This window comes from Tursiops truncatus, chromosome 1 (assembly GCF_011762595.2).
Source record: "Tursiops truncatus isolate mTurTru1 chromosome 1, mTurTru1.mat.Y, whole genome shotgun sequence".
In the NCBI taxonomy this organism is placed as follows: Eukaryota; Metazoa; Chordata; class Mammalia; order Artiodactyla; family Delphinidae; genus Tursiops; species Tursiops truncatus.
This window is the reverse complement of record NC_047034.1, coordinates 26,365,924-26,390,901: the sequence shown is the minus strand read 5'-3', so window position 1 is coordinate 26,390,901 and position 24,978 is coordinate 26,365,924. Positions and strand designations below refer to the sequence as shown.

The 24,978-nt window shown below is 36.3% G+C and overlaps 1 protein-coding gene across 1 annotated transcript in view; it reads left to right on the top strand.

Moving 5' to 3' along the window:
- The window catches only part of CATSPERE (catsper channel auxiliary subunit epsilon), a 239,501-nt gene that overhangs the window by 200,360 nt on the left and 14,163 nt on the right, over positions 1–24,978 (top strand). The window contains exons 18-20 of the mRNA XM_019920606.3: positions 8,166–8,265; positions 13,684–13,770; positions 20,430–20,587. Of these exons, the coding sequence (XP_019776165.3) occupies positions 8,166–8,265; positions 13,684–13,770; positions 20,430–20,587 (345 nt within the window). The remainder of the gene's footprint in view (positions 1–8,165; positions 8,266–13,683; positions 13,771–20,429; positions 20,588–24,978) is intronic.

Below are 24,978 nucleotides of genomic sequence, written 5' to 3'. Positions count from 1 at the left end.
AAATAGAAAAGATCAATAAAAGCAAGAGCTTGTTTTTGGAAAACATAAACAAAATTAATGAACCTTTAGCCGGGTTCATCTAGAAGAAAAGAGAGTACCCAAATAAAATAAGAAATTAAGGAGAAGAAACAACAACCAATATCACAGAGATACAAAAAATCATAAGAGAATACTATGAACAGTTATATGCCAACAAATTGTATAACCTAGAAGAAATGGACAAATTTGTAGAAACATACAACCTTCCATGATTGGATCAGGAAGAAATATACAATCAATCTGAACCAACTTATCACTAGTAGTGAAATTGAATTTTTAATTAAAAAAAACTCCCAGGAAACAAAAGTCTAGGACTGAAGAGCTTCACAGGGGAATTCTACCAAACACACAAAGAAGGGTTAATATCTATCCTTTTCAAACTATTCCAAAAAATTGGAACACTCCCAAATTCATTCTTCATGGCCATAATTACCCTGATACCACCCCAGACAAAGACACCACAGAAAAGAGAATTACAGGCCAATATCTATGATGAATTTAGATGCAAAAATCCTCAACAAAATATTAGCAAAATGAATTCAACAATATATAAAATGATAAAGTGTGATTTATTCCAGGGATGCAAGACTTGTTCAGTATTCACAAATCAATCAATGTGAAACACCACATTAACAAAAGGGAGGATAAAGGTCACACAATCATCTCAATAGGCTCAGAGAAAGCATTTGACAAAATTCAACATCCATTCATGATAAAAACTCTCATCAAAGTGGGTATAGGGGGAACATATTTCAAAATAATGAAGGTCATTTATGACAAACCCAGAGCTAACATCACACCCAATGAAAGCCTTTCCTCTAAAATCAGGAACAAAGCAAAGATGCCTACTCTCAACATTTCTATTTAACATGGTATTGGAAGTCCTAACCATAAAAATCAGACAAGGAAAAGAAACAAAAAGCATCAAATTGGAAGAAATAAAACTATTACTATTTGCAGATGACATGATACTATATGTAGAAAATCCTAATGTCTCCACCAAAAAAAGCTATTAGAACTAATTAATGAATTCAGTGAAGTTGCAGGGTACAAAATTAATATATAGAAATCTGTTGTTTTTCTATATACTAATAATGAACTATCAGAAAGAAAAAGCAAGGAAACAATCAAGTTTAAAATTATATCAAAAAGAATAAAATACCTAGGAATAAACTTAACCAAGGAGGTGAAAGACCTATACTCTGAAACCTATAAAACATTGATGAAGGAAATTGAGGATGATACAAAGAAATGGAAAGATATCCTGTGTTCTTGGACTGGAAGAAGTAATATTAAAATGTTCATACTATTCATACTACCCAAAGCAATCTACATATTTAATGCAATCCCTGTCAAAATACCTATGACATTTTTCACAGAACTAGAACAAATCACCCTAAAATTTATATGGAACCACAAAAGACCCTGAATAATAGCCAAAGCAATCTTGAGAAAAATGAACAAATCTAGAAGGATCACACTCCCTCACTTCACACTATACTACAGAGCTATAGTAATCAAAACAGCATGGTACTGGCACAAAAACAGATATATAGGTCAATGAAACAGAATAGAGAGCCCAGAAATAAACCCACACACTTATGGTCAATTAATCTATGACAAAGGAGCCAAGCAAATGAAGAAAAGACAGTCTCTTCAAGAAGTGGTGCTGAGAAAACTGGACAGCTACATGCAAAAGAATGAAATTAGAACATTTCCTCACACCATATACATCAATAAAATCAAAATGGATTAGAGAGCTAAATGTAGGACCTGAACCATAAAAATTCTAGAAGATAACATAGGCAGAACACTCTTTGACATGAATAGTAGCAATATTTTTTTGGATATGTCTCCTAAGGAAAAAGAAACAAAAGCAAAAATAAACATATGGGGTCTAATTCAAACTTAAAAGCTTTTGCACAGCAAAGGAAGCCACTGACAAAACAAAACTACAACCTACAGAATGGGAGAAAATATTTGCAAATGATATGACCAATAAGGGGTTAGTATCCAAAATATATAAACAATTCATACAACTCAATATCCAAAAAACAAACCACATTAAAAACTGGGCAGAAGATCTGAATAGACATTTTTCCAAAGAAGACATACAGATGGTAAACAGGCACATGAAAATATGCTCAACATTGCTAATTATTAGAGAAATGCAAATCAAAGCCACAATGAAATACCACCTTACATCTGTCAGAATGCCTACCATCAGGAAGTCTACAAATAATAAATGTTGGTGAGGATGTGGAGAGAAGGGAACATTTGTACATTGTGGCTGGAATGTAAATTGGTGCATCCACTATGGAAAACAGAACAGAGTTTCCTCAAAAAACTAAAACTAGACTACCATATGATCCAGCAATTCCACTGGTGGACATATATCCAAAGAAAATGAAAACACTGATTTGAAAAGATACATGCATCCCAATGTTTATAGCAGTATTATTTATAATAGCCAAGGTATGGAAGCAACCTAAGTGTCCATTAACAAATGACAATGAAAAAGTGGTATACACACACACACACACACACACACACACACACACAATGGAATATTACTTAGCCATAAAAAAGAATGAAATTCTGTCATTTGCAACAACATGGATGGACCCAGAAAATATTATTCCTAGTGAAATAAGTCAGAGAGAGAAAGGCAAATACTCTATATTATCACTTATATGTAGAATCTAAAAAATAAAAGAAACAAATGTATATAACAAAACAGAGATACAGATATAGAAAACAAAAACTTGTGTTTTTCAGTGCAGGGGGAAAAGGGGAGAGGCAAGATAGGGGTATGGGATTAAGAGACACAAACTACTATGTATAAAATAAATAAGCAACAAGGATATATTGTACAGCACAGGGAGTACAGCCATTACTTTGTAATAACTTTAAATGGAGTTATTTAAATAATCTATAAAATCATAGATTAATCTAAAAGATTATTTAGATTAATAGTTAGTTAAATAATCTCTAAAAATATTGAAATATTACCTCACACCTGTCAGAATGGCTATCATCAAAAAGTCTACAAATGATAAATGTTGGTGAGGATGTAGAGAGAAGGGAAGTTTTGTACACTGTTACATTCCACTGGTGGAATGTAAATTGGTGCATCCACTATGGAAAACACTACAGAGGTTCCTCAAAAAACTAAAAGTAGAACTACCATATGATCCAGCAGTTATGTTGTACACCTGAAACTAATATAATACAGTAAGTCCCCTACATACGAACCTTCAAGTTACGAACTTTCAAAGATGCGAACGTGCGTTCGCATGTCCAATCACGTAAGTTAGTTCACATGTCTGGTGTACTTTGTCATGTGTGTACATCCTCTACAAGTGGTTGTGCTTTTGTGTACTTTACTGTGCAGTACTGTGTAGAACACCGTAGTACAGTATCTTTATTTCAAGCCCAGGATTCCGGAAGCAAGTGTAAAACCAGCAGTGATGTAGCTGGTACTACTGTACTTTTCAAGGTACTTTACTGTAAGATTAAAAATGTTTTCTTATTTTTTGTGTTTCTTTGCTTTTATGTATTATTTGTGTGAAAAGTATTATAAACCTATTACAGTACAGTACTATATAGCCAACTGTGTTAGTTGGATACCTAGGCTAACTTTGTTGGACTTACAAACAAATTGGACTTACGAACTCACTCTCAGAACGGAACAGGTTCATATGTAGGGAATTTAACTGTACTGTAAATCGACTATACTTCAATTTTTAAAAATCTGCAGTGGAAGACACCATAAACAAAGTAAAAAAGACAGGTGGTTGAAATGTTTATTTATGGTATCTTTTAAGTACAGATTTTTTTAAGTTGTGGTGAAATATATGTAAGGTAAAATACAGTGAACATTTGGATGAGTACCCTGTGTAGTTAGACAATGGAATGCCAAATAGCAGTTAAAATGAATGAACTAGGATGCTTGTAAGGGGGAATCAAATGATCAGCCGTGAAGTTCAGTTTGGATAGGGAAGGAAGAGAGACGAGAAAGAACCTGCTGATGAGGAAAACAGAGACCAAGAGACTGGAAATTTCTATGGCTTTATTTCAAAACCTAATATTGAGTGGAAAAAAAAATCACCAAAAGATATTCACAGTATAATATCATGTATGTATATTTTCAAACCCATAAATCAATACTATATATGATTTGTGGATACATTTACATATAAGTAAAGTATAAAACCAGGATGGAAATGATAAGTAATAATTTTCACATTATTCTCTGTGTTCTTCTGCATATATGAAATATTTCCTAATTAAAAAAAATAAGTGCCTAAGCTACAGGCACAAGGTCCATGAAGAAAACTGGGGAAGTAGAATCAAGTGGCCACGTGGCGAAGTTGAAAGGACAATTCATCCTCTGAGACTTGGAGGGAAGGAGTAAAAATAAATGCAGAAAGTGACTGGTTTGGAAATAGGAATGTAGGAGTTGAGAAAGGTCATGTCTGATAGCCTCGATTTACTTACATGAAGTAGGAAGGAGGGCCACCTGTAAACTGAGAGAAGGGAGGGGTTGAGGAGGGTCTTTGAGGAGAATGTCAAAGGTCACTGAGGGTACTATGAGAAGGGGCTGGCTAAGGGCCAGTAAAAAGATTACTGGACAACACCAAAGGCACAACTGAGGTAAGATACCGTGAGTGGGTCCAATCCTCACACACAGTGAATGTCTGAAGTAGCACATGCACAGATGAAGAAGTCATAGATACCATCGAATGTTTAGGTTAGATATTACATGCAAGGGGAGGAACAGTTGAGTGCATCCAGGATGCTAGTGAGAGAGCAGGTCCGATGATCAAGCATGAGATTGGGCTGATTGGGGAAGGTAGAGCAGCTAGAAAGGAACTTCTGTGTAGCAGGAAAGCAGACGGGAAACAGAGGACTGGAAGTACCTATGAGGTCAAGGGGCAGGTGAGAGGATGTGAAAGATGGAAGATGTTGGGGTCAGAGAGTGGACTTTTGAAGCAGCACTACTTTGGACTATTGTGACAGTACTTTTCCCTAGGGGTAACTTTTTGTATCTCTGCAACAAGGAATAGCTTGATAAAGCTTTTTGCCTCCAATTCTTCTAGGATAATCGACTGAATAGTTGAGGTTAACTACAGAGGGACAGTCAGATCAATAAGGCTCAGTGTTCAATTCAACTGAACTATAGCAATACATAGTTGATAACCCGGTGTTCAATTAGATATTTATCAGAGGCAAATTTGGGTGCTAATTAATCAAGCCTTGAGAAAACAGGCAGACATGGGTAGTCACTAGGAAATTAGTGTGTGGACTAGGTCTCTAAATTATAATAAATGTCTTATCTTTGTAGAGAATGGCTCAGGAACAAGGTTGGGCAGAATTTTACAGATAAAACAATAATAGATTCACTAGCAAACGTTAATAAGAATAAAGCAAGTCCTGGGAGTATGATCCACCTAGGAATATGTCATCCCAGTTGCCTCTTTGCTTTCTTAATTCCCATGGCAACCCATCCTAAACCAGAATTTGGTGCTACAGAAGCAACCCAGAGGAAACAGTGGGACATAATTGCTCTACTGTGATGCAGGAAGTTCAGTAACAGGTCATAGGGGTGCTTTAGGGCTACTCAAGATTTGTTTTGATCAGATGTGGTAAGACACACAGACGTGGAAATGACTGTCATGAAGGAAGGTATATATTGTAAATACCAATCCCAAGAAACAGGAGGCACAGCACACCATGTAGGGCCTCAGAAGGAAGCACCAGGGTCTGTCAGGAGACAGAGGAAGTGAGGGGAAAACAGAGGTAAGAGTCTTTATTGTGTTTTCTGTGGGAAGGAATGGATGAGACAGGGTAAGCAGGTTTAGGATTGGCTATTTTGAGTAATTTCAGTGGGCTCTGGGTGTAAATACTGTCTTGTTGTCTAGTACCTGATCCTGGGGTGATTAGGGCAGGTAGATAGTGGCCCAGTGTGACAACCCATAAAGGAGGTGGCTGGGGGTATGGGCTCTGGATTGGTTGGTTTGCATATGAAAGGCATGCCTAGGGGAGCTGTTTACTATCTCTAGGAGTTAACCCTGGGAGGGCATCCCTCCAAGGTAAGCAAGGCCCTAGATATTAAAGCATCACATTACAGAAAGTAAAAGACAAGGTTAATACAATGGGCTATCTAGAGTGACCAGACAGGATTGAAAACGTATGTGTCTAATGGATCAACAGAGAGGTCTCTCCTTCCCAATTCCCAAAGTGGAACTGCAATAGCGGAGAAGTTACAAATTGTAGGGAGAAGTTACAAAATGTAGTAACACTCATGAATCTCTCAGGTTTAATTAGTATTATATCTCACATTAATGAAGTTCAATGAAAATAAGCCATGCTTTCACAGGCAAGTATTTTGGTCCCATATTCTCAATGAAATACATAGAACATCAAAGATCATTATAAACCCAGAAAGTATGTCATGCAATTTATCCTTATTGCCACTAGATGACACTGTAGCTTATTGCTTTTGTGATTGTCAAACGATGCCTGCTCAGAGTTCAGTTAAGATCTTTTTTATTTAAATAAAACATAGGGCTTTGCAACTAGTTTTTATTAATTCAAGAATCTGATGGCATTCAGAAGATGCGGTCAAACATGCTGCACCTTCCAAAGCTCCTAGAATTAGAGCTTTGCCCAAATCCCTGAAACTGCATAGAAAATTGTGTGCATGCCCACAGAGCATGTCCAGAGCTCTCATTAGAGTTCAGAGTTCTCTGTAACCCCCATCACATGCCAAGAAAGAAGTGAAGAACCAATCCCCACTTAACTACACCTGAGTTCATCTCTATGATTTCTAAAAACTAATTAAAGTTAGAAACAAAATAACTTCTCAGGTAACACTTTCTGACACTTAAAGATGTTTTCTTCTCAATTTCTGAGCAAGGAACAAAAACTGTTTTTTATGACCATGGGTGGATAGCAGTGAGTTATAGCCGACCTGCAAAGCTAGACAGAATGACTGCAAAGTCAGGCAGAGATCTGGGCAGTGAGTAAGGGGTCACTGTGAAGCATCTGCTGTTTTTTTATGAATAGACACAGAAATGTGAAGCAAGAAAATATATTAGACACTGAGGCAACCTGCCTGAGACCAAGGTCCTAAGTGAAATTTCCATCCAAGGGGTGTGGGGGATAATTTCATTCAGAAAAATGGGCAATAACTGATGGAGAAGAAAGGCATGTAACCATTTTTAAAACAGTCAAGCTCTGGTATTCAAAGGTATGACTTTATCAGTAACTGACTTTAGCTTTTTTCTCAAGACCCTATTTTCATATGGTAGCAGAAAAAATCATAACAATTTGAAGTAATACATCTCTTTTAAAACTTACTGAGTTTGGGGTAAATACTGTAAGCTCAGTGAGACTTATGTCTCCAGTCCTGACGTCAGGGGAGTGGGCACCCTGTCCATGTTGGACTGTCTGCTGGTGGTGTCTGCTGTTGGTGGAAGTCATCATGCATTCTCTGAGCAGGGGTTGTGCATGAATATAGCTCCAAGGAGCTTATGACTGTTTCTGCTTCTCAACCACACCTCAACTCTTACTGAAGCTGCTGATCTTCTAACACTTAGCCATATCTTCCAGTTGGTTCCTCCAGAGAGATCTGTACTTTCTCAGTTCGAATCATAGTAGTTCTGTGCTTTAATTCTCTGGTACATAATAGGCACCCAAAGAGTATTTGCTGATTAAGTAACACCAAGGAACCCTTGCTTTGCCCTTCCTCCATTCATGGCTCCCTTCCATCTTTCTCCCTGCTACCAGCCATGACAGCATGGCCTCACCTACTCACCTTATCAATACACGGTTCCTGTCAAACTGAAGAGAACTTATGGTTCCAACTGTTAAAAAAGTGAAAATTTTCTGCTTCGTTACCATGAGATTTATTTTGAGAGCTGAAGGAAACCTATACTGTAAGTACTGTTATTATTTTGCAGATAAGAAAGTCGAGGCTTCAAGAGTTTACGTAACTTCCCCAGGGTCACAAAGCTAAGTGATAAAGACAGGATTCAAACCTAAGTACCTCTGTCTTGACAGCTGGAGCTTTTAGCCCTTCTGCACTAAACTATTATTTTTGTGTTCGCTGTCTCTTTCAGATACAATGACAGTGGCTATGTTGAAGATGTTGAAGTAAATTTCATAGTGTGGGAAATACATGGCAGGGATGACTATAGCTTTAACAACACTATGAAGAAGGTATGACATTTTGGATTTAAATAGAATTTAGCATGCAATTAGACAAGTCTTTCCATTTTAAATCTATATATAAATTATCTAAGGAAAACAAAACCAGTCAGCTGTAGGTAGGAAAAATAAATATGACCTGTATATTGAATTCTATGACTATGAAAATTCATTTATGAAAAAATAAATCACTGTCCTATAGAACGGACTTAAAGGGGTCAGAAAAGATAATGTTTATAGTAGGATGATGCAATTATTGATTAATATTTTATTTTCTCTCCACATTGTATTTAATGTTTGATTATTTATGGGCCTGCATTTCACTCTCAGACATTCATCACATTTGTGCTAAATCAAATGGACACACTCTAGGCTTCATCTCACTTTGACTTCTTTGCAGCATTTGACCCACTGACCGTGGCTTCACTGTCCCCACACTCTCCTGGTTTTCCTTCATCCTCCATGACTGCTCATTCTCAGCCTCCACAGTGAATCCCCTTTATTCTTCCTGTTCACTTTGCAGGCCACAGCAGAAAGGCCTTCCTACTCCAAATCACCACAGTTCACTCCTATCCCTTCTACATGGGGCTTTTTGCCCTTGAGGGCCTCCCATCATGATGGAGCCTCTCTAGAAGTTACCAGCATTGATTCCTGAGATTTGTCAGAGATCTCATACAAAACCAGGGATGACTCCTTCCAAAGTAACTTTCTCATGTACCAGAGACCTTCATTCTCCAAGAAGTAGGACCTACGTGGGTGACAACAAAGAGACATGAATTCCACCTGCTACTCTCCTCCACATTACTGCAATTATGTGACCAAACAAATCCATCCCATCACACATTCCTGCCTCATTCATAACTAAGTCAGGCCATGTGACTGATTCTTATCACTGGAGTATGAGCAGAAGTGATATGTGTCCAGGATGAAGTACTTAAGAACTTCACATGCACCTCCATGCTTCCCATCTTCCTTCACATGTCAATATATTACAGCAACGATTAAAGATGGAGTAGATGTGAACTGGATGAAGGGGATAAGGGACTTCAAGAAGCCACTAGATTTTTAAAAGTCTGAGTTTTTAATCTACTGTTTTGAGGAGAGTCATCCATAGGAGCCCTTTAACCAGGGACATCTGCATTGGATTATGTGTGATCAAGAATTAAATTTTAATGTGTAAAACCCCTGAGGGTTGGAGTTTTTATTGCAGCAAAGCTGACCAATATAGCTCCTCCTATTAAAATTACATTTAAATGCGAACATTTCAGTCTCTGGACCCTTTAGCTCTCTCTTTGCCACTACTCCTCTGCCTCTTTTTCTCACACAATCTAGATATCTACTTTTTTCTCACACAATCTAGATATCTCTAGATATCCTAGAGAAACCCTCTGCTTCTCCCATTTTTCTTCTCTTCTTTGCCTATCTAACTTGAGCTCCACAGTTCAGTCCTTCAGCTATTGTCTTCCCAATGCCTATATGTCACTTTCCCTGGTATTGTTCTTGTTTAGTGTTACGCAACTTTAAACATTCATTTTTCTGCCTTATCCATGCCTATATCTGAGCTACTAATCACTTCTAGAAAAAAAGTTAAAATTGCAATAACTGGAAGTATGAACTCAACTATTGGGAGTGATCACTGAAAAGAGAATTAGCCATCTAGAAAAGAGGTCAGAGGGAAATATCCAGAATTACACATAGAGAGATAAACTGATTTAAAATATAGAAAAAGAACATAAAGGAGATCCAAAGCTAAGATCTAAGAACTGGAGTCCTAAAAAAAGAGAAGAGAGAGTGTTGGTCAGAAGCAACATTTTCCAAAACTGGTGAAAGACATCAAGGCACAGAAAAAGTAATCTGCATCCAAAAATATCACAGTAAAATTTCCAAAATCAAAAACAAAGAGAAAAATCTTTAAAGTATTCAGAGCAAAAAAGATAACTTACCTTCAAAAAAGTAACTATAAGATTTAAAGCTGATTTCTCAATAGAAACAATAAAAACCAGAAGTCTTTGAAGCAAAATATTTTTAAGTTACCGAAGGAAAATAATTCCCAAACCTAAAATTCTGAATACAATAGAAATAGCATTTTAAAAAATGAAGGTGAACAACTGATAATGTCTTACAAGATACATGAAATTAAAAGAGGAAAAAATTTTAAGAAAGAAATGAAGGATGAAATAAAAATGATTGGAGAGAAAGTGACAAATATTGAGGATAGGCAAAGAATAAATGGAATTCCTGAAAAAGGAGAACCAAGGCAAAGGAACAAAACAAATACTAATAATTCAACAAAACACAAACAACCCCCCCCGAAAAATAAAATTTTCAAACTTCTTATTGAAAGAGCATACCATATACTTCAGAATATCAAATCAGAATAGCCAACCCATGTGGGCATATAAGCAAAAAAGCAAGAAATTTATAAGGAAAATTAAATTATCATCAGACATTTTATAGCAGTGTTGTATGCCAGGAGAAAGTGGAGTCAAATATTTAAGATACTAAAGGAAAATAAATACAAGCCAAGGATTTTACATCCAGCAAAACTGACTACACTGTAAATGGCACAAACTGCTATCAGTATGTAGAAAGCTCTGATAATATTGTTCCCAGGAGCCCTTCCTGGGTAATTTACTAAGTAAGAAGCTTCAGAAAATCAAAAATACTAAAGAGAAATCAACATAAGGACTAGGAGGAAGCATTATAATATAGTATATAGTTACTTACAAGACTAAAACAAAATGAGGGTTAAATGGGTTAGAATGTAATATATAATGGGTGTATTCTCTGACAATGTAGATCTAGTACAATTATAAAATATGATAGGAGAATGTGAAGAGCATATACAAGGGAAAATTATAAGTGTTTTCAGTAATCATGACACTGGTGATAATATTTGTATTGTTTTTCTAAAGTTTTGAGGTGTATAATGTGAGATAAAACAAATGTGTAATAATGACATTTTCTAATACCACCATTCCTCACCAAGTGTTTTGTTGTAAAAGCAAGAAGATACATATGTTAAGATAGAAGAAGTTAGACAAAAATCTTGAATTCGAATAGGACTCAATATGAACCCATGAGGTATTGGATATTGCTCTGGATATAAATTTATGAATCAAATAGAGAGATAGATAAAATTTTCCTATTCTGACCGTTAAAATCTTAGAAACATAACTAATCAGTAGCTGAAAATATACTTAGTAGCCAGATTGTTGTTTTGAAATACCGTTTCCGACTAAACGTACTGGGCATTCTTAGATAAATTGCTGATTCCACGCCTGAAGGAAGAAATGTACAAGATGAGCCTAGAATAGTTTGGCATACCCAATAGCAAGGAAGTATCAAGGACTGCTAGAGTCATTTAAAAGTAAGCAGAAATCGGGCTTCCCTGGTGGCGCAGTGGTTAAGAATCCGCCTGCCAATGCAAGCGACATGGGTTCGAGCCCTCGTCCGAGAAGATCCCACATGCCGCGGAGCAACTAAGCCTCTGTGCCACAACTACTGAGCCTGCATTCTAGAGCCCGTGAGCCACAGCTACTGAGCCTGCATGCCTAGAGCCCGTGCTCCACAACAAGAGAAGCCACCACAATGAGAAGCACGCACACCACAACGAACAGTAGCCCCCACTCACCACAACTCGAGAAAACCTGCACGTAGCAACGAAGACCCAACACAGCCAAAAATAAACTAAATTAATTAAAAATAAATAAATAAAAGTAATCATAAATCAACATCAAGAGGTTTCTACTGGCCAAAGATGGGACAGTTTGCGCTTCCTGGAGAATAATTATTGCAATTGAGTAAAACTCATTAAATATATTAAATCGATGAATTCATGATTTTCTTTTTAAATCACCTTTACAGAATGATAGGAAACCAATGCCTTATTTTGAAAACTGGTAAATAAAGAGAAACAAATATTTATCCTATTTTCTTCAAATGAACTCTACCAATGGACAAACAAACAGTAGATGAGGGGAAGCATCTCTTTATAAAATTATTCCAGTTGACAAATGAAAAAATAGAATTGAAATATCACCATTTTATAATCCAGATAATAGAGGTTATTATAAAAAAATTTATATCAACAAATTTGGCAATGGACAAATGCCTTGAAAAATACACCAAAATTTCTTGTATTCTCCCCCTCCAAAAAATAGAAAACTCTAATCTCAGATGGCTTTCCTGATGAGGTCTACCAAATATTTAAGAAAAATTTTACTTCAGCCTTATAAAAACTCTTCCAGAGTATAAGGGCAGGAGGAAACACTTTCAACTCATTTTGTGAATCCAGGAGGACTTGATGAGGACCTTAAGAGAAGAGAATGATGAGCCAATCTGACTCATAACCATAGATACAAAACACCTGAACAAAATTCTAGCAAATCAAATACAGCAACTTATTAAAAAATAATCCAGGGCTTCCCTGGTGTCCCAGTGGTTAAGAATCCACCTGCCAATGCAGGGTCACAGGTTCGAGCCCTGGCCCGGGAAGATCCCACATGTCACGGGGCAGCTAAGCCTATGCGCCACAACTACTGAACCTGAGCTCTAGAGCCCACGAGCCACAACTACTGAAGCCCGCGTGCCTAGAGCCCGTGCTCCACAACAAGAGAAGCCACGACAGTAAGTCTGTGCACTCCAAGGAATAGTAGCCCCCACTCGCCACAACTAGAGAAAGCCCACGCACAGCAACAAAGATCCAACACAGCCAAAAATAAAAACAAATAAATAAAATAATAATAATAATCCATCCAGGCCAAGTTTTCTTTATTTCATAAATTAAGCGTTGGGGATATTTGAAAATCAAAGCAATCCACTATATTAACAGTATAAATAAGAAAAGGCATAAGATTATTACAACAGTTGATGAAAAGTCATCTGATTAAAAATTTATCACCCATACATAACATTATTTTTTAAATAAATCTTAGAAAATTATAAATAAATGGTAACTTCCTTAACCTAATAAAATGTCAATACAAAAAACCTGTATAAAACATCATTCTTAATGGTGAAAATGTGAAAGCCTTCCCTCTGAAATCAGGAATGAAACAAGGAGGCATGTTCTAACCATTTCTATACAACATTGTTCTTGATGTCTGTAATAAGGTAAACAATAAACAATACAAATAAATTAAAAGTGTAAGGATTGGAAAGGAAGAAATGAAACTCATATTCACAGATAACATGGTTGTTCATCTGAAACAAAGTTAATAAGTGAGTTTAAGAAGTTCTCTCTGTACAAGGTCAATATACAAAAGTCCATTGTTTTTCTGTATATCAGCAAACATTTAAATAATTTAAAAATTAGGTATATAATTTTCAACAGCACTAAACTATATTAAATAATTAGAAATAAATTGATATGTAAAACATATATATATATATATAAAACCTTTCTATATATGTAAAACCTTTTGACAGAGTGGCTGTTTGCACGAAGCTCAGACATGGAAGTCAATGACTGAGCTTAACAAGCGCCTCCCGTTAGAAGAAGCCTGGGGACCTGAGGTAAGAAAAATATTACCTTGCAAATTGTTTATTTATAATAACTAACTTGGCATTTTAGTATTAAGTGCTTAATGGAAACACTTTGGGTTTAAATTTGATTTTGTAAATCAAATCCAATTTTTCTATTGGATTATATTATGATTTCCAAGATGCTTCATCTTAATTCTATTTGATCTTCTGTTGCCCCTGCATTACTAACAATTTTGTTTTAATTTTCTCTTCTGAAAATCTGTTTGCAGATTATTAAATATCTGACAAACATGTTAAAGCATTGAGACTGAGTCTTTCTAAAGACTGCCTGAAGTTTCAATCTTGTGTAACTAAAAGATCATTTCTGAATATCAATTATGCATCCTATATTGTTTTCAAGTGAATTTTCTTAAATTGAAATTAATTTATGTTATTTGGCAAATCAAATCATATCTCATGAATAAAATGTGACATATAAGGTACTTCAGCCTGTAAAATGTAAACCCTACAATAAGAATGTTATTTTGCTTCTACGTCAGAACCTATACATGTCAAGATAGAGATATATATACAAACAATATGTATCTCCCTCTGAATTCCCAACTCCAAACCATCCATTTTCCATCCACCACTCCCTATCTTCCTAGTAACATTATTCTAGGAGCTTTACTCCAACAATCCTTTGAACAATTCTTCCAGCTCAACATAACCTTCAATTCATTGATCCTACCATCCTCACCCCACCCCCGGTTCTCTTTTCCCTCTTTATCTGGCTTAAATTCCACAGTCAATAGTCATATCACTCTATTAATATGACCCTCAAGTCTTTTGCCCCCCCCACTTCTTTATGTTTGCATAGCTAAATCACAACCTTAGTTAAGTTCAACTGTCCACCTTAGCACCTGACTGTGGCCAGAGAAAAACATACCCATGCTGACTTGTTTCACTTTCATCTCATGATTAAAATGGTCCCATAATACTGCCCAACAAATACTTCTTTACCTCATTCTCTCTTCCCCTCTCATAAATAGTTATTGCATGCTTTCTCCTCTTCCCCCATCCTCGTTCTTATCTAATGAACTTGCTTTCTACTTTATCAAGAAAATTATGGTAGTTATTAGACCTGGGGCAAGACCCTTCTATCTAATTTTATTTAAAGAAGCACATATTTTAGAATGTGCAACATGTTGCCATATTGTTTTCAATATTTTGACAACTAAAATTCCTTATAACTAGTTTCCCTTGTAATGCAACCTATTTTATGTTATTATTTTTAAAAACATTCTGAGAGGGGCCCATAGTAGTCCATAGGCTTCACCAGATTGCCAAAGGGGCCCATATAAAAATAAAATACAACTTTATATATATTTTTAAATCTATTTTTATATATTTATACACACTCACTATGAGGTTATGAACCCCTGATATAGGTGTAAAAAGAAAAGGACTAAATCTGGGGTCATTTCAGTATTTAGAGATGGGGGAAATGAGGAGAGGCAAAGGAGGTGAAAAAGGAATAATCCAAGAAGCAAGAGAAGATCCAGGCAAGTATGATGTTTTGGACCTCATGTAAAGCAAGTCTCACCAGAAGGAGGGAGGGATCAAGTGTGCTAAATTCACTACTAAGATAGGTCAACTATGATGAGGATTGAAACTTGATCATTTACTTCAGCAGCAGGGAGGTAACAGGTAACCTTGACAGGATCAGTTTTCGTAGGATAGTGAGAGACAAAACCCTACTGAAGTGGGTTTAATTAGTATGGAAAAAAAAGAACTCAAAGCAGCAAGAATAGACAAGAATAGTCTCTGCAGAGGAGTTTTGCAGTAAGGAGAGAAATAGTGTAGTGGCTGGAGAGCAATGGGTTGAAGAAAGGGTCTTTTTTTTTTTTAATAATTGAGAAAAATAACCACATGTTTACTGATGGGAATATTCCAACAAACAAGAAAACTGATGATGCTTCAAACTTAACATGTCTGAAACTGAGTTTCTGATATCCACCCTCCAGACATACTCCCCCAACATTCTTTCCCACCTCAGTTAATAAAAATTCCATCCTCCCAGTTTGCTCAGGATAAAAGCTAAATGTCATCTTATGCTCCACATTTGGTCTTTCAGCAAATCTTGTTGGCTCTTTCTTCAAAGTATATTGTGAATTTGGTCACCCTGTGCCACCCCAACTGCCACCATACTGTTTCAAGCCACCATCACCAACCATCTGGGTTATAACCATAGCATCCTAAATGGTTTCCCTGCTTCGGGCTTGCCTGCCATGAATCCATCCACAACACAGCACCAAGACTGATCCTACTAAGACATAAATCAGAACGTGCCACTCTTCTGCTCAAAACCATGTGATGGCTCCCATGTCACTTAGAGTTATGACAAAGCCAGCAGGACTCCCTGCACCCCATCCCCACCGCACCCCCATCATGACTAGCTAATGCCTTTCTTCAGGTCTTTACTTGAAAATCAACTTATCAATGAAGACTTCCCTGGCCACTCTACCGAAAAAGTTAAACATCACCCCGTGACAGTTGCTATCTCCCTTCCCTATTTTCTTTAATGTCATTAGCATTTATAACTCTCTGACACATTATATAGTCTATTTACTTATCCTATTTATTATCTGGATCCCCAACTGAAATGTAGGCTCCATAAGGGGAGGGAATTTTATTTGTTTTGTTCACTGGTGTATCCCCAGCATCTAACCCATTACGGGTGCTCAATAAATATTTGTGGAACTAATTCATTAATTATAGGTCACCCACCTATTACAAACAGTATTATTCTGCTATTTAAAAAATCATAAGGAAGTAAACTAGTAATGGAATCCGTTAAGAACAAAACTTACCCTTCTAACTTCTTGTTGAAGGACATCCAAGAATCTGGGGTTGAGGGTAAATGTAAGTGACCCTCTTACACAGAATCTCACAAAGGGCACCCAAATGTTATAAGATATGACAAAATAACATACTCCTAGGAAGGGATGAGCTACCTGATAATTAACAGTCATGGAGATTGCCTCAATAGGTATGATACAGTGCAGTAGTTCTCAAATTTTAGAATCACCTCGAGGTGACATCAGAATCACCTAGAGGACTTGCTAAAACTGATCTCTGGGTCCTACCTCCAAAGTTTCTGATTCATTAGATCTGGGGCTAAGCCCCCGAATTTGCATTTCTAACAAGTTCCCAGGTGATGCTGATACTGCTGATCTGGGGACCACATTTAAGAAACATTGAAGTAGTGGCTTACATTCTATAAAGATTCTAGAGTGCCCACACCAGGCCCTAAGTGTTCAGTTCTACCATATGAGAGACAAAAAGCTCACAACTAAAAGGGTGGATTCAGTCTGGAGTCTGCATATAGTAGAAGGCAGGTACCTGCAAAGACTATTTATGTCCTAGTGAGTAAGGCTATGCTTACTGAAGAGTGTCACTGTATATTTATTCAACATGGCAATCAGAGGTGCTCTCTTCCTGAAACATATACCTGAAATGAAATAGCCTTCCAATTGCTACATAGTCCTGATTCTACAAGGATGAATGACACTTGCATAAAAATCTGCGAAGTAGCTCTAGAGACTGTAAATTCTCAAGAGAAAATCTGAAGGACTCATAAACAAAAGTGGCATTTTCACAGGTTCTTCCAACTTAATGTTGGAGTTTGAGAAGGAAAGGGAGAATGTGGGTTATGAATGGCTGGCTACATACTTATAACTCAGGATGTGAGTTGAGTTTCTGGACATGACTGACATAGTAATCCGAGATGTCCTTGGCTAAAGATGAATTGTATTTCTCTTTCTGACTTACTTCACTCTGTATGACAGACTCTAGGTCCATCCACCTCACTACAAATAACTCAATTTTGTTTCTTTTTATGGCTGAGTAGTATTCCATTGTATATATGTGCCACATCTTCTTTATGCATTCATCTGTTCATGGACATTTAGGTTGCTTCCATGTCCTGGCTATTGTAATAGAAAAAAAAACACCATATGCTAACACATATATATGGAATCTAAAAAAAAAAAGGTTCTGAAAAACCTAGGGGCAGGACAGGAATAAAGATGCAGACATAAAGAATGGACTTGAGGACATGGAGAGGGAGAAGGGTAAGATGGGACTAAGTGAGAGAGTGGCATGGGCATATATATACTACCAAATGTAAAATAGATAGCTAGTGGGAAGCAGCCACATAGCACAGGGAGATCAGCTCGGTGCTTTGTGACCATCTAGAGGGATAGGATAGGGAGGGTGGGAGGGAGACACAAGAGGGAAGAGATATGGGGATATATGTATATGTATAGCTGATTCACTTTATTATAAAGCAGAAACTAACACACAATTGTAAAGCAATTATACTCCAATAAAGATGTTAAAAAAAAAGAATTGTAATTCATGAGGTCAGGGCTGACGTGTTTTCTTAGAGGCTATATAGCTTGATCAAGTGGGCTTTCAACTTAAAAAGAAAAGGGAAAAACACAATAATTGGAAAAAAAAAAGTCTGTTACTACAACAGGAAATATCAGGCATGACACAAAAATAGGAGCAACAATCAGTGGGAATCATCTTTCACATTAGGAAATAACTAGGTAGAAAGTTGGAAACAATATAAATATTCCCAGGTGCCTATACACAAAAAATACTTGTAATGATAGAAGATGAATGTGTCCTCATCAGCAATACATTGCTGTGAGGATATGTGTCCAGTTCCTGCACATATTTAGTATGTGCCACATATTCTTTCAATTAAGTTCATGGTTTCATGTATTAACTCACTTGGTAGAACAAGAAGTTCCCAGGCCCGTGTTGGCCTACGAGAAACTCCACCAACAAAAAAATAGTAAGAAGAAGACATATCATGTTTTCAAGTTAGGGTACATCAAAAAATGATTGGTTGCCACACGTAGGGGGTGAAATGGGTGAAGGTGGTCAAAAGGTACAAACTTACAGTCATAAAATGTCATCGGCATGCAATGTACAGCATGGTGACTGTAGTTAATAATACAGTATTGTATGTTTGAAAGTTGCTAAGAGAGCAGATCTTAGAAGTTCCCATCATAAGAAAAAAAATGTAACTATGTATGGTGATAGATGTTAACTAGACATATTGTGGTTATCATTTCACACTATATGCAAATATTGAATTATTACATTGTATACCTGAAATTAATATAATGTTACAGGTCAATTATATCTCAAAAATAAATAAACAAGTACTTACATACAAATAAAGGTAGAAATGAATTTTTTGATGTTCAAAAGAAAAAAATAATAATGATGAGTCTCTTACTTGTTTTTCATTAATGTACACCTAACATATTGCTTTATAAATGTGCCAGAGAGTGCAGTAGTAGAAAGGTAGACAAAGGGAAGAAATAATAGTAAATGTGATAAGGGAGAGAGATAGAAGAATTATTTTGCAGTTTATCAAGACATACAGTAACACTTCATGAAATTGTAAAAAATCATTAAGAGTTTTAGGGATGGGCTTCCCTGGTGGCGCAGTGGTTGAGAGTCCGCCTGCTGATGCAGGGGACACGGGTTCGTGCCCCATTCCGGGAGGATCCCACATGCCGCGGAGCGGCTGGGCTCGTGAGCCATGGCCGCTGGGCCTGTGCGTCCGGAGCCTGTGCTCCGCAATGGGGGAGGCCACAGCCTCTAAAAAAAAAGAGTTTTAGGGATGGGACTTATAATTAAAATATAATTATGGAATGATTCACCTATGTAAAAGAAAATGACCTGTTAAGAAGGAAAGTAGAGGAATTTTCAGTGTGAAGGCAATATTCACCTTCAAAAAAAATTTTCAAACAGGAGGGTAAATACTGGAGTATATATAAATAAGGTAAAATGAGAGAGCTATAGAAGGGACTTCTATGTATACCAGATCCCATAGCCAAATAAGGGAACTATATGAACTGTCCTGATTATCTCCAAAACCAAGTAGAGTTAAGAAAGAATACAATATCTGCATACTGAAAAATGTCAAAATGTAGGGAGAATATGAAGGAAAGAACAAGAAGTAAATACCACTTGAATAAATGGGAGTTACTCACTCAAAAGCTATAGAAAGAATTCAGCCTCACTGAGAATACATGACAGACAAGCAAGACTTTAAGTAGGGTGTGAAAGCATACAGGACCTACAAGAATCCAGAAGAAATGCCATGTATTATTTTAGGATTTTATTTTATTACCTTAGCTTTAATAAAGTAACTTTAAAAATATATAGTGTTTATGCTTTTTAAAAAGGGAACAGGAGATAAATAAATGAGACCCACAGAGAGACAGTAGTGGTTATAGGGATAAATAAAAGTCTTAGGAGAAGATTTGACTACTGTATCCATACCTTATGATCAAAATAGTGTCTGTCCCAAAGTAAGCATCCTTGAAGGATTTTGTGGTTTTCAATTTAGGGAAATTAAATGCTTACAGATTCTCAACACCCTAATGTATTATTGTTTGCAAATAAATAAACACAGCATTTTCTTTCACTAAGCTTCACTTTTTATCAAACTTGAACCCAAGATAGCCTCTAAAAATACTATACTACACTAAAATGATAGAAGGGATAGGAATAACTATTATATCTCTAAATAATTTTCCAAAATAAATATATGAGTATATAATTTTGTATATTAAAGTCAGCTAATGACCTAAAGGTTTTTGTCTTTGTTTTCTACTCAGAACTATAAGCACTGTTTTTCTTATGCTATTGGAAAACCAGGAGACTTAAATCAACCATATGAGATTATCAACAAGTCTAACCGTAACCATTTAGTTTGGCCCTTGGACCATTCCGGAATGTATGTGTTTCGTGTGAAGATCCTGGATCCAAACTATAGGTGAATATAAATGTTCCATTATAATAGTTTTCGCCTTAGTTCCTAAAAATTAAATTTTTATTTTCTTGATTTAATTTGATACCACCCAGCTATCCAATTAAAGGCATACCTCATTTTATTATGCCTCACTTTATTGTGCTTCAATTTACAAACTGAAGGTTTGTAGCAACCCTTTGTCAAGCAGGTTTGTCACAGCCGTTTTTCTAACAGCATTTGCTCAACTTCATGTCTCTGTGTCACATTTTAGTAATTCTTGCAATATTTCAAACCCTCCACCAGCAAAAAGATTATGATTTGTTGAAGGCTCTGGTGATGGTTAGCATTTCTTGAGAAATAAAGTATTTTTTAATTAAGGTATGCACAGTCTTTTTTTAGACATAATGCTATTGCACACTTAATAGACTATAGTATAGTGTAAAAATAACTTTTACACCCACTGGGAAAGCAAAATTTTGTGTGACTCACTTTATTGTGGTATTCATTTTATTGCGGTGGTTTGAAACTGAACCCATATCTCCAAGGTATGCCTGTCATATTTGTTTTTACATTTTGGAGCAATCCTGTTAAACATTCTGTGGGAGTGGGAGATAAGATTTCATGTTAAACATTAATTAAATTAATCGATTCACAATTACATTCTGAGTACTTTACTATGTTTCATTGCTATGATAGATGCAAATAGAGCATAAGGATAATCTCAGCCTTTAAGATGCTTGTAATTAAACTGGTTGGGGAAGGAGGAGTGGAGGGTACACATAAAACCAAAGGAGGATAAATCAGAGCAAACACATGATATATTTTTCAAATATAATTATTTGTTTTATTGATAGGCATAATAATAATTCAGAGATGGGAAAAAATCAATGCTATCTTGAGCATCAGGAGAAAACTTCCGGAGGACAGGGAGCATTAAGAATTTATATTGCCAGAGAACTAAGATAGACCCTTCAGATGAAAGAAATCACACTAATAATGGAATGAAGCTGAATATTAACATATTGTCTATGGCTCGTGGACTCATGAAAGAAAGTGGAAAATACCTTGAGTGAGGAAGGTAAAAAACAAAGGGTGCAGACTAATTCGAGGCAATTCATAATGTTGAATTCAATTTCAAACCATGTCCTAGAGAGCCTCTTTAGTATCTTTACTAGGGGAGTGTTGTGATGAGAGTATAGTTCTAGGAAAATTAGCCTGAGAATAAAGAATCTTATAAAAGGAAAATAAATTGCAGATAAATGAGAGGAGTGGAACTAACAAGACAAGCGTCAAAGGAAGCTCTGTTGGCAGCAGGAGTGGAAAGAAAGGAAAAAGTCTAATAAATATTTATCAGGAAAAGAGATATTATATTGATCTAGTGTGGCAAATGCAGGAAAAGAAGGAACTGATATGGTCTCAAGTTTTCTAGACTAGGTGATTAAAAATTATGGTATTTTCTTTGACCACAGTAGACACTGAGGTGGTTTTTCTTTGAGGTCTTTCTTTTTCTAAGAGTTCTGACTTTGCATTTGAGAGGACAATGACATATCTGAGTGAAGATGTCCTATAAACAGTTAAAAATTTTAATTTGGGCCTTGAGTTGGAGGGAATAGCTGATGATAAAGAGTTTTGAAAACACAAACGTGGGCATCTTCTATAGTGACTCCATGAGCACACATAAGTTAACTGACTTATGAGAAGAAAAGGGCTTTTAGGAGATACCCACAGTGAAGGAATTGAGGGTGATGAGAAAAGGAGCTGAGCAGAAAACTCCTCAAATAAAAGAAAAAATGAAGAGAAAGAAAAGTTCTATATTACCCAAGCAATCTACAGATTCAAAGCAATCCCTATCAAAATTCCAATGATATTTTTCACAGAAATAGAACAAACTATCCTGAAATGTGTATGGAACTGCAAAAGACCCCAAAAAGCCAAAGCAGTCTTAAGAAAGAAGATCAAAGTTGGAAGCGTCACACTCCCTGATCCCAAACTATATTGCAAAGCTGCAGTAATCAAAACAGTATGGTACTGACATAAAAACAGACACATAGATCAATGGAACAAAATAGAAATCCCTGGAAAGAAACTCACACATATACAGTCACTTAATTTATGACAAAAGAGCCAAGAATATATAGTAGGGAAAGGACATTCTCTTCAATAAATGGTGTTGGGAAAATTGGACAGCCACCTGTGAAAGATTGATACTGGACCACTATCTAACACCATACAAAAAGTTAACCCAAATGAATTAAAAACTTGAACATAAGCCCTGAAACCATAAAATTCCTAGAAGAAAACATAGGTGGTAAGCTCCCTGATGTCAGTCTTTGCAGCAATTTGTTTTTATTTGACACCAAAAGCAAAGGCAACAAAAGCAAAAATAAACACATGGGACTACCTCAAGCTAAAAAGCTCTACACAGCAAAGGAAACCATCAACAAAATGAAAAGGCAACCTACAGAATGGGAGAAACTATTTACAAATCATATAGCTGATAACGGGTTAATATCTAAATATATAAAGAACTCATACTACTCAATAGCAAAAAACAAAAAAAAAAACACAAAACAATTTAAAAATGGGCCAAGGACCTGATTAGACATTTTTCCAAAGAAGACATACATGAAACGGGTACATAAAAGGGTGCCCAACATCAGTAATCATCAGAGAAATACGACTCAAAACCACCTGTTGGAATGGCTATTATCAAAAAGACAAGAGATAAGTGTTGATGAGGATGTGAAGAAAAGGGAGCACTTGTGCACTGTTGGTGGGAATGTAAATTTATGCAGCTACTATGGAAAACAGTATGGAGGTTCCCCAAAATATTAAAAATAGAACTACCGTATGATCCAACTATTCCAACCCTACATATTTATCTAAAGAAAACAAAAACACTAACTTAAAAAGATATATATACCCGCATGTTCATTGCAGCATTATTTACAATTGCCAGTATATGGAAATAACATAAGTGTCCAAGGATGGATGAATGGACAAAGAAAATGTGGTATGGAATATTATCTGGCCATAAAAAGAAGGAAATCTTACCACTTGAGATAATGTTGATGGACCTTGAGAACATTATGCTAGAGAGTCTACTTTGATTTGAGTCCTAATTTTGCCACTAGTAACATCTAGTCTTAAGCAAATTATTTGGTCTCTTTGAGCTTATTTACCTGTGCAATGAGTCAGTAATAGCTATCTTATAGTATCCTGAGGATTAAATGAAGAACCTGGGTAAAAATCCCTACCTTTGCTGGGCACATAGCAAGGACTCAATAAAACTAAGTTCTTTTCCTGTATCTTCTCCCACACGAAGATAGGTGAAATCATATTATTAATGTTTATTTAGTTACATCCTGTCTCATTCCAAGCAATATGCTAAATTACGAGAGATAAAATACCTAGGGATAAACCTACCTAAGGAGGCAAAAGACCTGTACTCTCAAAACTATAAGATATTGATGAAAGAAATCAAAGATGATACAAACAGATAGATATAGTGGGTTCTTGGATTGGAAGAGCCAATATTGTCAAAATGACTATACTACCCAAGACAATCTACAGATTCAATGCAATCCCTATCAAATTATCAATGGTATTTTTAACAGAATTAGAACAAAAAATTTTACAATTTGTGTGGAAACACAAAAGATCCAGATTAGCCAAAGCAATATTGAGAAAGAAAAATGGAGCTGGCAGAATCAGGCTCCCTGACTTCAGACTATACTACAAAGCTACAGTAATCAAGACAGTACGGTACTGGCGCACAAAAAGAGAAGTATAGATCAGTGGAAAAGGATAGAAAGCCCAGAGGTAAACCAATACACCTCTGGTCAACTAATCTATGACAAAGGAGGCAAAATATACAATGGAAAAAAGACAGTCTCTTCAATAAGTGGTGCTGGGAAAACTGGATAGTTACATGTAAAATAATGAAATTAGAACATTCTCTAACACCATACACAAAAATAAACCCAAAATAGATTAAAGAACTAAATGTAAGACTGGATACCGTAAAACTCCCAGAAGAAAACAGGAAGGGAGATTGGTTCAAGATGCCAGAGTAAAAGGACGTGCTCTCACTCCCTCTTGCAAGAGCACCGGAATCACAACTAACTGCTGAACAATCATCAACAGGAAGACACTGGAACTCACCAGAAAAGATATCCTACATCCAAAGACAAAGGAGAAGCCACAATGAGATGGTAGGAGGGGGTGCAATCACAATAAAATAAAATCCCATAACTGCTGGGTGGGTGACTCACAAACTGGAGAACATTCATATCACAGAAGTCCACCCACTGGAGTGAAGGTTCTGAGGCCCACGTCAGGCTTCCCAACCTGGGGGTTCCGGCAACAGGAGGAGGAATTCCTGGAGACCCAGACTTTGAAGTCTAGCGGGATTT